General features: G+C 41.7%; 1 protein-coding gene across 2 annotated transcripts in view; it reads left to right on the top strand.

Annotated features, from left to right (window-relative positions):
- Positions 1–3,775: 3,775 nt before the first annotated feature.
- KIFBP (kinesin family binding protein) overlaps positions 3,776–14,015 on the top strand; it is a 38,362-nt gene continuing 28,122 nt past the window's right edge. Inside the window, exons 1-2 of one of the 2 annotated variants that reach the window (XM_059170073.1) lie at positions 3,776–4,634; positions 11,995–12,093. In XM_059170073.1, the coding sequence (XP_059026056.1) occupies positions 4,209–4,634; positions 11,995–12,093 (525 nt within the window). In that variant the 5' untranslated portion in view covers positions 3,776–4,208. The remainder of the gene's footprint in view (positions 4,635–11,994; positions 12,094–14,015) is intronic. The other variant, XM_059170074.1, reaches the window with a different exon arrangement.

Below are 14,015 nucleotides of genomic sequence, written 5' to 3'. Positions count from 1 at the left end.
GCACCCCCTTTCCCTTTATTTATATACAAATTTTCAAAAATTATAATTGGTTCCTTAGCTCTCTCCAAAGGTGGCCAGTAAATACGGCATTTTTAGTGTTGATTTATGATAATTTGGTGGATTTTAACATACTTGATATGCTTTAATTGATGGCAGATATTTTACTGATGTTCAAATTGTCCAATTTTTGGCCAGCAAGAGCCTCTTTCTAACCTGGTACCTTCTCAGTCCTTTTGACTTGACCCTCGTAGTCTTTGGTAGTTTCCTTGATTTCTGGTGTGACAAGATACCTGGACGCATCCTGCCCCAGAACCAGAATGACCATTTCCTCCAAGGAATTGTGTTTCCTTGTAATAGGAAACACTGGCGCCCCTGGGTGGCTCAGTCAGTAAAAAGTTGGACTCTTGATTTTAGCGCAGGTCAAAATCTCAGTCTTGAGATTAAGCCCTGCCTTCAGCACTGAGCTCAGGGAAGACGGCTTGTTCCTCTCTGCTCCCACCTCACCTCCCCCCAAACTCCCGTGCTCTCTCTTTCTCTCTCTGTCTCTCAAAACATACATACATACATATATACATACATAATCTTAAAAAAAAAAAGGAAATTCAGTTTAGGGCCTGCAATCTGGAAGCCGAGACTTACATTATGTCCTATATTATTATTTTTTAATCTGACTCATTAAATAGCTTACGTTTGTTCCCTATTGTTGTCATTGTTGTTATAAAAGTGATCCTGGGGGCTTCTGGGTGTTGCAGTGGGTTGAGCATCTGACCCTTGGTTTCGGCTCACATCCTGATCTTGGGGTCCTGAGATCCAGCCCTGGGTCAGTCTTCAGGCTCCAAGCTCAGCGCCAGTCAGCTTGACATATCTGTCTCCCCCTGCCCCTTCCCCCTGTGTGCATGTGTGTGTGCATGCACTCTATCTCTCAAAATAAGCCTTTACAAGTGATCTTTTTCTTCACTGTCTTTCCCCCAATGAAAAGTTGTTGATTTTTATTGGTGAGTGGCCTGGCCTACTTACTGAACTTCTTTAGTTTCTGTGTTCACCTGTTTTACTTCACTTTTTCAGGAAGACAATCACACCTAATTTGTAAATAATAATTTCCCCATCTCCTTCCCAGCCATTATACCTCTTATTTCATTCTTTTGTCTGCTGTATTTTCTGACACTTTCAGATAAATGTTATATACTGAAGATGATATAGTTACACTGGTCTCATTAAGGAGTTTTCCATTAAGCGGGCTTTCGGATGTAAAAGACAAAGGAATTCATGATTTTTGTTTTTGTTGTTTTGTTTGTTTACTGAAGTGTGGAGGGGCAGGGAGAGAGGGAGAGAGAATCTCAAACAGACTCCATGCCTAGCACAGAGCCAGACACAGGGCTTGATCTTACAAACCTGAGATCACAGCCTGAGCTGAAATCAAGAGCTGGACGCTTAACTGACTGAGTACCCCAGGTGCACCAGAATTAGTGCTTTTAGTATGCAGCTTTTACTACAATGAAGGTAACTGGTAGACATCAGCTGGGCCAAGCAAGTTAAGTCCCTTTCACTACAGATGCCTTCCACTTTTTTGTCTCTGTTGTCATCTTCTGGGAGACAGAGCTCAGCTCACTGCTCTGTGGTGAGCCGTGCTCTGCTACCTACTGCACACCTTTCACAGAGATTGCTTTCAGATGTTTCATGGGGCTCTAAGAATGCTCAGCTCTCAAAATACCTCTGTACAAAGAAGACCAGGAAAGGGAACATACTCTCTCTATGGCAGCCAGAGTTCTATTGCAAATTTCCTACTCTCACGTTTTTGTGTTTTTTACTATGTCTGTGTAAGGATTTTCCAAAAATCCTCATTTTAGTTTTCATCTGGGTGTTCTTCCAGTTAGATACATGGAGGTCAGCACCATGGGTCATGGAGGTTTATTTTTTGAGCTCCTACTCTGACAGCATAACATACTGATCGAAAGTGTGGGCCCTAGAGCAAAACTGCCTACGTATGACCTTGGTAAATTATTACTCTCAATGGACCTCACTTCTCAATGTGCAGAAGGGGAATAATAATAGTTGCTCACAAAGTTGTTCTGGGGATTAGATGATTTTTTTTTCCCCAAGTTTTTATTTACATTCTAGCTAGTCAATGTAGAGTGGAATATTAGTTTTGAGAATTAGATGATTTTAATATATAGGATGTTATTTGGCTCGTGGTAAGTAATTAGTGACCATTATTAAACTGTGCCAGTTGCTTTCCTATTCATGAACAGCTACATACCAAGCACACTATGATTATTACAGCGGTTTCCTCACCAGTCTTCCTGCTCTTTCTCAGTCCCCCATTCCCCAGTTGTTTTAAAAATAATCCTGTATGTCAGATTTTGTCACTCCTTCAAAACCATCCAATGGCTCCCATCTCACTCAGAACAGCCAAAGTCCCTACAGTGGCCTTAAGAGCCCTACATGATTGGGCCCACATTGCTTCTCTGACTTCATCACCTACTGCCTTTTCCATTCTCTACTCCAGGCTCTTTGGAAGTCTTCCTGTTCCTTGGACACACCAGATACATTCCTATGTCAAAGCCTTTGTGTTTGCTCTTCCTCTTTCTGGGATATACTTCCCTTAATGTCTTCATGGCTCACTCTCTTACCTTCAGACCTTTACTCAAAAGACACTCCTCAAAAGGACCTTTCCTGTTTAAGAATAGCAACCTTGTTAACACTCCTTATTTTCTCTTTTGTTTCCATGACATTCATCTTCTGACATTGCTGTGTAAGTTTTTGTTTTTGTTTTTTAAGGTTGTATTTACTTATTTGACAGAGAAAGAGCGAGCATGGGGTGGGGGGTGGTGCAGCAGGCAGAGGGAGAGGGAGAAGGAGGCTTGGGGAGCAGGGAGCCAGATGTGGGGCTGGATCCCAGGACCCTGGGATCATGACCTGAGCAAAGGTAGACGCCTAACAACTGAGCCACCCTTGAGCCTTTGCTATATGGTTTATTTAATATATTTAATGTCTTTCCCTATAGGAGGGCGAGATTTTTGTCTGTTTTTAACTGCTGGATTCCCATAGTGCCATTCTCAGAGATGCTGAACATAAGAGTTAAAGTGGGGTGGGAGGGAGAGGGGGCATGTGAAGAGGAAGAGAATGAGTTCCAGTTTCAACATACTGATAAACAGTGGAACATTCAGGTGTGGTGGTTCCAGCAGGGAGATGGACATTACAGTCTGGAGCTCCAGAGAATCATCGGGCCTGGAGATGCAAGTTTTGTAATAGAGGCCATGGAAATGCGTAAGATCTCCCTGGGACAAAGTTTAGGAAAGAGTCCCGTGGAACATTAACATAAAGGATAGATATTTGATTTCACTTCTTCCTTAGGCTAATTCTGTAGAGATGAGTAATAGTATCCCTTAAGTTTTACCGTCAGAAAGCTGAAGGTTAGAAAAGTTATCTTGTTAGTTAGAAGCAGAGCTGAGAATCAAACTATGTGTATGAACTGCTAAAATCCGCGCTCTTCTGTGTATCTCCAAGCGTACCCCGAGCTGGCTACCGCCTAAAGGTTAACACCTCCGCCCCGCGCCTTCTACCCACATTTGACTTGCATTTGACTTCGTAACTTATGGAATGGAAAAAGCCACGGCTCAAGTGGCTTATCACAGGCCTGGGACTTCTGTGTTACTTTGGGAAGTTGTACGCATACCTACAACCTATTTCAGTGAAAACACCGGTCGATCACAGTGCTTTTTACGTAGTGAATGCTTTCACTCAAGAAGCTACATATTAATAATAAATGAATCCTTGTTACATTTTCATCCCGTCACGTGCTAGGTTACATACGGATATCAGCAGGCTTCTGTCATTCCGGTTAAACCAACTAATCGGAGTAGTTAGGTATGTTCCTAATGTGCTCGGTTAAAAGCAGCCGATCCTTCTAAGCAGAAAGAACTTCTACGGGTCCCGCAAGAGAACAATTAATCACCGCAGAGGGTGGGGCTGGTGGTGGGACCACCCTCAAGGAGAGCTTCGTTTCCGCGACAACGGTTGCTGTGGCGCCTTCCACGCCTTTCCATTGGTTACAGCCGAGCCCAGCGCCGGTCCTCTGGCGGACCTCATTGGTTACGGTTCTGCGTGTCGGAAATCTATCCGGGGCCGTAAGTGAAGTGTCGCAAAGCAGAACGAAGGCGGGAGTCCCGATTGCAAGCATTGAGGACGCCCAGGCTGTAGACGCCGTTATGGCGAATCCTCCGTGGGCCGAGATTCGTGAGAAATTCCAGGCCGCGCTGGCTCTGTCACGGGTGGAATTGCATAAAAACCCGGAGAAAGAACCCTATAAGTCCAAATATGGCGCCCGAGCACTGCTGGAAGAGGTCAAGGCGCTGCTGGGCCCCGCGCCTGAGGACGAGGATGAGCGGCCTCAGGCGGAGGACGGCTTGGGCGCGGGGGACCACACCCTGGGGCTCCCGGCCGAGGTGGTGGATGCCGAGGGGCCCATCGCCCAGGGGGCAGTGAGGCTGGCGGTGATCGAGTTCCACCTCGGGGTGAACCACATCGACACCGAGGAGCTGTCGGCGGGGGAGGAGCATCTGGTGAAATGCCTGAGGCTGCTGCGCAAGTACCGGCTGTCGCAGGACTGCGTCTCCCTCTACATCCAGGCGCAGGTGAGAGCGAGCCCGGCCCACGGGGGTCGGCCAGAGGCGAGGGGTGGAGAGGGTCCCCACTCTCGCCAAGGGCGAAGGCAGATGTTGTCAGGCACAGTTTGGCCCCGTGTTTTTGAAGCTTTGGAAGAAACAGCTTGCCAACTCCGACAACATCACTTGCTGTTTCTCTTGGTCATGGTCAACGCGTTGGGTTTGTGACACCCTGTAACATCGTAAATACCTTTTCCAGCTCTTCTCCACCAGTCCAACTCCTTTCCTTTGATTAAGAAGAAACCCACAGTAATTTAAATCTAAATTTAAGGTCTCGAGGAAATTACGGAGGATGATCCGAGTGCATGCTTAATTTAAAACAAGGTTGTTTGCAAATCTTCAGTTGCTGTTTTTACCATATATGTATGTGTCCGTTTGCTCCCCGGGGAATTCCTGCTCATTCTTCAAACTCGTCTCAAAACAAACTTCATACTTTTAGTGACTCTCTTTGGATCATTTTGTTTCGAACTTGTATCTTTGAATTCTTATAGTGCTTATTATTTCCCATTTATAGGGCCCCTGGTTTATTAAGAAATAAATCTGACATTCCCTTCCAGAACATAACACTTCAAGATACAGATTTGTATGAACTCCTTGTATGGGCCAGGACCTTGGCATAAGCTCACAAACCTTTACATCCAGTAGTTCCAGTTTTTAATACATGTGATCCAGGGAACAATTATCAAAATTGATCCTATGACAAGTAGGCCTCAAAAAAAACCCCTCAGAACTAAAAAGAAAATTGTATAGGTCATTTTTTAAACTCATGATCCAATAAAATTAAAAGCTACACAGCGTCCTGGGATCGAGTTCCACATCGGGCTCCTTGCTCAGCGGGGAGCCTGCTTCTTTCTCTGTCTCTGCCTGCCACTCTGTCTGCGTGTGCTTGCTCTCGCTCTCTCTCTCTGACAAATAAATTAAAAAATATATTAAAAAAAAAGCAAGAAGTTTAAAAAAAAAAAAACCTCAGTTACTTGAAATTTTCTTTAACCATATGGTTGCCTAAAATCTTAATAATTTCAACATCTCAAGAATAGAATTAGAAACCTTTCTAAATGTAATATAGAATGTCCAGTATTTACTGTATTTTGATTTTAATGTGCATATTGTTTCATATCTTAATATTTCTGAAATCAGGATGCATCTTATAGCTGTGTCATAATTTACTTGGCAGTGTTTTCTTGGTGATAGGTAAAATAATTGTATCTCACAGATAGGACATCTTACACCTTACATCTTGAAATACAATATTTCAAGCAGCCAGCGTTTTCTGAACGGTGAATTATTTTAGGTATTTTTTTTTTTTTTTAAGATTTTATTTATTTATTTGACAGAGAAAAGACAAGTAGACAGAGAGGCAGGCAGAGAGAGAGAGAGGGAAGCAGAGAGCCCGATGCGGGACTTGATCCCAGGACCCTGAGGTCACGACCTGAGCCGAAGGCAGCGGCTTAACCCACTGAGCCACCCAGACGCCCCTATTCTAGGTATTCTTACTAAAATCAGGAACAAAACCTTGATTAGAAGTTCTGGCCATTGCAGGGGCATCTGGATGGCTCAGTTGGTTTAGTGGCTGACTCTTGATTTTGGCTCAGGTCATGATCTCAGAGTGGGTCAAAGGATCCAACCGAGGTGTCAGGCTTCCTGCTTAGCAGGGAGTCTGCTTCTTTCTCTCTTGACCCCCTCTGTCCTCCATACTGCTCATTCTCCTTCTTTCAAATGAATAAATAAAATCTTTAAAATAAAATGAATGGATGAATCTTTAAAAAAAAGTTTTGGCTGTTAAGTAGTATAGAAAGCCAATAAGAGTTACTAATTTTGGGAAAAAGAAAATAATTTCTAAAAGTAACTATTTGCATATGTGATCCTGGTATAACTAAAAACTAAAGGCATCAGCTGAAAAACTAATAGAATTGTGATCAGTTCAATAAAGTGGGAAGATATAAATAAATGTGTTTATTTAATCAGTACTATTCTTGTATCTAAGCAATACTGGTTAAAAATACTATTTTTAGAAATTGCTTTCACAACAGCAATATTAGGGATAATAGAACTGATAATCCTAAAAGGAAAGATATAACAGTTTCCTGGGTGGCAAGAATTAAGCATAACAGTCATATTCTGATATTCGTTTGTAGGTTTGATGCAGTTTCTGCTGAAATCCTAATAGTTTTTCTGGAGCTTGACAGAATGAATATGTGTATCTGAAAGAATAAAGAAAAGTGAACATAGGAAAAAGAAAAATGCACTGAGATTAGCTTACCAGGTACTAAAACTATACAGCAATAGTAATTTAATTAGATTAGATTAAATAGTAATTTAATTTAATTAGCTAGTACCTAGCTGACCAGATACCCAAACTATACAGCAATAATAATTTGTCTTTTTGTGCTAATGTGTTTCTTTCTTTTTTTTTTTTTTTAAAGATGTTATTTACTTATTTGACAGACAGAGATCACAAGTAGGCAGAGAGTCAGGCAGAGAGCGGGGGAAGCAGGCTCCCCACTGAGCAGAGAGCCCGATTTGGGGCTTGATCCCAAGACCCTGGGATCATGACCTCAGCTGAAAGTAGAGGCTTTAACCCACTGAGCCACCCAGGCACTCCGAGATTTTTTTTTTAAAGATTGTATTGATTTGTTTATTTTAGAGAGAGAACATGCAAGCAGGGGAGGGGCAGAATGGGAGGGAGAGGAAGGGAAAAAGAATTTTAAGCAGACTCCGTGCCAAGTGTAGAGGACGTGGGGCTTCATCTCACAACCCTGAGACTGTGACCCCTGCCAAAACCAGGAGTCTGAAGGTTAACCAACTGAGTCACCCTGGTGCTCCAGTGATGAGAGAGTTGATCTCACTAATAATAAAACAAACTAAAAGAATTAGGAAAATTGTATCAGATTGGCAGAGATTATTAAAGATTTTGCTTATACTTGTTATTGGAGAGACAGATACTACCAAAATTTGTATTTGAAATACAAATTCACAGAACTTTTTTGAAGATCCGTAGGTGTCAGAATTCTGGAGTCAAGACTTTGACTTTAAAATTCCATATCAATATCCTAAAATAATATTGGAACAGGTATGCAAAGGTAGATCAACTTGGATATCTTCAAAAACCATTGAAATAAATATCGGTCAGTAGATAAATGGTTAAATAAATAATGATAACATCCATTTAGAATAACAGTGTGCAGCCACTAAAAATAATGATTTATATTTGTTACCCAAAAATATCAATATTAAGGGGGAGAGGGAAGACCATAAGGCAGGTTTGGAATTAGGTAGAATGATTCTGTTTTGTAAAAGACTGTGTATGTGTAGGAAAAATTTTGAAAGTAACAGCTCATGGGAATTTATGATATTCTGACTGCTTTGTCTCAATCTGGTGTTTCCTTCTTGGGAAACTATAAAAATACAAAACTGGATCCACATTAGAGGTTTATGGCCTTAAGAATGATTTTTCTCCTTGGGCCACCAGGGTGACTGAGTCAGTTAAGTATCGACTGTTGATTTCAGCTCAGGTCTTGATCTCAGAATCATGAGATCGGGCTGTGTGCTGGATGTGGAGCCTGCTTAAGATTCTCTCCCTCTCCCCACATTCCCCCATCTTGAGCATGAGCTCTCTCATTAAAAAAAAAAAGGAACTATTTTCTCCAGTTTTCTTTCCAATTTTTGCTATCAGCAAGATACACTTGCATTATCATCTTTTTTTTTTAAATTAAAGAATATGTTAAGTAGGCTCCACACCCAGTTTGGGGCTTGTGATCATAACCCTGAGATTAAGAATTGTGGGCTCTTGGGGCGCCTGGGTGGCTCAGTGGGTTAAGCTGCTGCCTTCAGCTCAGGGGCCTGGGATCAAGTCCCACGTTGGGCTCTCTGCTCAGCGGGGAGCCTACTTCCCTCTCTCTCTCTCTGCCTGCCTCTCTGACTACTTGTGATCTCTCTCTCTCTGTCAAATAAATAAAATCTTAAAAAAAAAAAAAGAATTGTGGGCTCTACTCACTGAGCGAGCCAGGTTCCCTTCATCTTGAGTGAAATTTAACTGCTTCACCTTAGTAAATTTCCAAACAAATTAGTAGATTATTGAGGGTTGCTGGCAGGGAGGGGAGAGCAGGGAGAGGGTGATGGGATTATGGACATTGGGGAAGGTATGTGCTATGGTGAGTGCTGTGAAGTGTGTAAACCTGGCGATTCACAGACCTGTACCCCTCGGGCTAATAATACACTATGTTAATAAGAAAATAAAAAATTATATATAAAAAAGATTAGTAGATTATTCTCCCCACTCCCTGGATATATATGTATGAAGAGTAGCTTTTGTGTGTCTTTATAGCTTTATTGAGGTATAACTGGCATACAATAAACTGTATGTCTGAAGTACATGATTTGATGAATTTATATACCCATGAAACAATCACTCCAATCAGGGTATTGACCATATCCATTAATTACCACTACAGGCTTCCTGTGCTCCTCTGTAGTCCTTTGCTCCCTCCCTTTCTCTCTCCCTTCTTAGTCCCTCCTCCACATTTTCTAGAATTGTATAATGGAATCATTCGGTATATCTCTTATTTTGGTCTGACTTGTTTCACTCAGCATCATCATTTCATTGCTGCATTTGAGACATTCATGTTTTTTTTCCTTTTTAGTCTGTTAATACAGTGAATGACCTTGATTGATTTTTCCAGTGTTAAACCAACCTTTCTTTCCTGTGGTAAAATACACTTGGTGTTTTTACCACATAAAAACTTGGGTGAAGTATTACCTTTTCTATATATTGTTGAACTCAGCTTGCTAAAATTTTAACATCTTTTTCATATCTGTGTTCATGAAGGGTATTAGGCTATGATTTCCTTGTTATTGTCTTTGGTTTAGAATGAGATGGAAAGCCTTCTTTCCTCTACTGGAATAAGTTATACAGGGTTGGTATTATTTCTTATGTATTTGGTAGAATTTGCTAGTAATACCTTTTTAGCTGTTTTTATTTTTTATTTTTCAAAAGATTTTATTTATTTGACAGAGAGAAAGGGATCACAAGTAGGCAGAGAGGCCTGCAGCGGTGGGGGGCGGTGGGAGACACAGGCACCCTGCTGAGCATAGAGCCCCGTGCTGGGCTTGATTCTAGGACCCTGAGATCATGACCTGAGCTGAAGTCAGAGGCTTAACATACTGAGCCACCCAGGTGCCCTGCTGTTTTTATTTTTTATTTTTTAATTTTTTTTTTTTTAAACTTAGTTATTGTGGCACCTGGGTAGCTTTGTTGGTTAAGCGTCTGCCTTTGGCTCAGGTCATGATCCTGGGGTCTTGGGATCAAGCCCTGTGTCAGGCTCCCTGCTCGGTGGGGAGCCTGCTTCTCCCTCTCCATCTGCCTTTCCCCTCCACTTGTGTTCTCTCTCTCTTAAATAAATAAATAATCTTTTTAAAAAGATTTTTTTAAATCTTCACCCAAGTTTTTTTAAATCTTTTTAAAAAGATTTATTTATTGGGGCGCCTGGGTGGCTCAGTGGGTTAAAGCCTCTGCCTTCGGCTCAGGTCATGATCCCAGGGTCCTGGGATCGAGCCCCGCATTGGGCTCTCTGCTCAGTGGGGAGCTTCCTTCCCCTCTTTCTCTGCCTGCTTCTCTGCCTACTTGTGATCTCTGTCAAATGAATTAAAAAAAAAAAAAAAAGATTTATTTATTATAGAGAATCTGAAGCAGACTCTGTGCTGAGCATGGAGCCTGATGCAGGGCTTGATCTCATGGCCCTGAAATCATGACCTGAGTTGAAACCAAGAGTCAGATGCTTAACTGACTGAGCCACCCAGGTGCCCCAGATGTTTTTATTTTATATTTAATTTTTTTCCTACCTAGTCTGGTTTCTGAGGACAAGAACATGATGATACTCTGTGAATGATATAATAGTTTCTGGTGTATTTTAGGATTTATATTATATTTAAGCATAATTTATGTAGATTGTCAGCAGTAGTTATCTTTGTGGAGTGAACATTTTAAAAAACCAGTAACATTATGTGTCAGTTATATCTCAGTAAAAAGAGTTACAAAACTAAAAAACAAAACATTATTGATTTTTAAAAATCAAATGAATTCTAGATCTGTTGCATAGTCTTTTCCTTTAAGACCTCAATAGATTATGGTTCAAAAGAAAAATGTTAGTCATTTCTAGACATGCTTTAGGGTTCTCTCCTTGGTTTAACATTTATCGTGCACTGCAGTCGTTGATTTCTGTAGCACAGGCTTCCCTGGATCTAGCAGGTTAAATATATCACCATACCATCAAAATAGAGCAAATATGCCAACCAGTTCCTGATACTAGGGAAATCTCTAGACTCTGTAGGCTAGATACAGTATTCTCGGGTTGGGCTTATTGGTGTCATGGCTAAGTGGAGCTTCTCAGGGACTGTTGTCAGGAAAAATAAATTAAACTAGAGAGTGAGATGAGGTGACTTGTGGATCCATTTCTAAGATCAGGAAATGAATATTAAGGGAGATTATATTCCTCGAGCCTGGTGGGCAGAGTAATCAGTAAGTTGGTCATGGGCCAGAGCCCCTTAAATTTTCCCAGGGTTTCCCCAGGGTCCTGCAAAGAGCCCTCATAATTAAAAAGGAGACAACTGTCCCATCTCTGTACATTATCCTTATGACCTACAGTCCCTACTGAGGACTGATCACTTAACTTAAAAAAAAGATAGAGGGGCGCCTGGGTGGCTCAGAGGGTTCAGCCTCTGCCTTCGGATCAGGTCATGATCTCAGGGTCCTGGGATCGAGCCCTGCATCGGGCTCTCTGCTCAGCAGGGAGCCTGCTTCCTCCTCTCTCTCTCTGCCTGCCTCTCTGCCTACTTGTGATCTCTGTCTGTCAAATAAATAAATGAAATCTTTAAAAAAAAAAAAATGATAGAAACATTATGTGAAACTGGAAGACCAGAGGTCTGTGTTCCAGAGGAATGATCTGGTCAGCTTTAAACTGTAGGATTTCTAAACATTTTTGTGCCTGTGCCCCTTTTTGCAGCCTGTATTTTATAAAATAAGATTATTTTAAATGTATAATAGAAAATGTAAAGGATTACAAAAGAAACCAATAATGTAGATGTTTATCGAAATGTTTGCTTAAAAGATTTATTTATTTATTTAAGGGGTGGCACAGGGAAAGGAAATCTCAAGCAGACTCCCTGCTGGGCCTGGAGCCTGAAACAGGGTTTGATCCCATGACCCTGAGAGATCATGAACGGAGCTGAAATCAAGAGTTGGATACTCAACCGAGTCAGTGAGGCGCCCCTGAAAGTTACTTTCACTGGAAGATTTATATTGTCATTATTTATTTCTCTTTTCTTTATTTTCCAGAATAACCTGGGCATCTTGTGGTCTGAAAGAGAAGAAATTGAAACTGCACAGGCTTACCTAGAATCATCAGAAGCACTGTATAACCAGTATATGAAAGAGGTATGTTGGATGTCAGATACATTTAAAAAATTTTTTTGGGACGCCTGGGTGGCTCAGTTGGTTGAGCAGCTGCCTTCGGCTCAGGTCATGATCCCGGCGTCCTGGGATCGAGTCCCACATCCGGCTCCTTGCTCGGTGGGGAGCCTGCTTCTCCCTCTGCCTCTGCCTGCCATTCTGTCTGCCTGTGCTTGCTCTCTCCCCCCCACCCCTGATAAATAAATAAAATCTTAAAAAAAAAAAAAAAAAAAATCCTTATATTAAAAAAAAAAATAAAAATAAAAAAAAATAAAAAATTTTTTTGAAGATTTTATTTATTTTACAGAGAAAGAGACTGCGTGTGTGCACAAGCAGGGGGAAGGGCAGAGGGAGAGGGAAAAGCAGGCTCACCACTAAACAAGGAGCCTGATACAGGGCTTGATCCTAGGACCCTGGGATCATGATCGGAGCCCAAGGCAGACGCTTATTCGACTGCGCCACCCAGGCATCCCAGATTTTAAATTTTTATTGAAATGAGTCAAGTACCTGGGTAGCTCAGTTGGTTAAGCATCTGCCTTGGGCTCAGGTCATAATCCCAGGGTCCTGGAATTGAGCCTCTCATCAGACTCCCTGCTTAGTGGGGAGCCTGCTTCCCTTCCTCTGCCTCTCCCCTACTTATGTACGCACACTCTCCTTCTCTCTGTAAAATAAATAAAATGTTAAAAAAAAATAGTCAAGATATGAGGGCTCTTATTCCTCATTTACAATGTTAGTACATGACTCTTTAGTTATACTAAGGAATCGCTCGATAGGGCTGTCTAGGTGTTTACCTAATAGGGTTCTTAAAAATAATCCTCAGATGAGGTCTAAGGGCAATCTTAGTCCAAATATAATTGTATAGGAAATATTCTGATACTATCCTAAAATACTGATATTGGCATATTTCCATTTATATTCTAAAATTTGTATTTTGAGCACGCCTGTGTGCCTCAGTTGGTTAAGCATCTGTCTTTGGCTCAGATGATGATTCCCGGGTGCCGGGATCGAGCTCTGGATCGGGCTCTCTGCTCCTTGGGGAGTCTCCTTCTCTCTCTCCCTCTCTCCCCCCTACTCATGTGTGAGCTCTCTCTTTTTCTCTTGTAAATAAATAAAATCTTTTAAAAAATAAAAAAATTAAAATTCTATTATAAAAATAAATAAAAATAAAAATTTTGTTTTGATTTCCATGAGAATAGCAGTGCTTACAGGAAAGCAAACAGCTGCTTTAGCAAAATATCTGATGTCTTTGAGGCATGGTTCTCATATTTCAGCATTATCAGTCTGGAGGGCTCTGGGGAGCTTGTTAAAACAGAATGCTCAGGGCTCCTGGGTGGCTCAGTCGTTAAGCAACAGGTCTTGGTCCCAGGGTCCTGGGATTGAGTCCTGCATCGGGCTCCCTATTCAGCGGGAAGCCTGCTTCTCCCTCTCCAACTCCCTCTGCTTGTGTTCCTTCTCTTGCTGTGTCTCTCTTTGTCAAATAAATAAATAAAATCTTAAAAAAAAAAAAAAAACAACCCAGAATGCTCACAGGGCACCTGGGTGGCTCAGTCATTAAGCCTCTGCCTTCCGCTCAGGTCGTGATCCCAGGGTGCTGGGGTTGATCTGCACATTGAGCTCAGTGGGAAACCTGCTTCTCCCTCTCCCAGTCCCTCTGCTTGTATTCCCTCTCTTGCTGTTTCTTTCTCTTCGTCAAATAAGTAAATAAAATAAAATCTTAAAAACAAAACAAAAAGCCAACAGAATGCTCACCCCAGACCTTTCAGTAAGTCTTGGTTGGGGCCCGAGAATTTGCCTTTTTAACAAGATGCCAGGTGATGTCGATGCTGCCTGTCCAGGTACTACACTTTGGGAACTACTGCCTCAGAGAAAGGATTTTCAGTGATTATTTTTTCCACTTGTGAAATCTC

The sequence above is a fragment of the Mustela lutreola genome, chromosome 4, assembly GCF_030435805.1.
Source record: "Mustela lutreola isolate mMusLut2 chromosome 4, mMusLut2.pri, whole genome shotgun sequence".
Taxonomy (NCBI): Eukaryota; Metazoa; Chordata; class Mammalia; order Carnivora; family Mustelidae; genus Mustela; species Mustela lutreola.
Note: the sequence above shows the minus strand (reverse complement) of the source record. Positions and strands in the feature narration are given on the sequence as shown.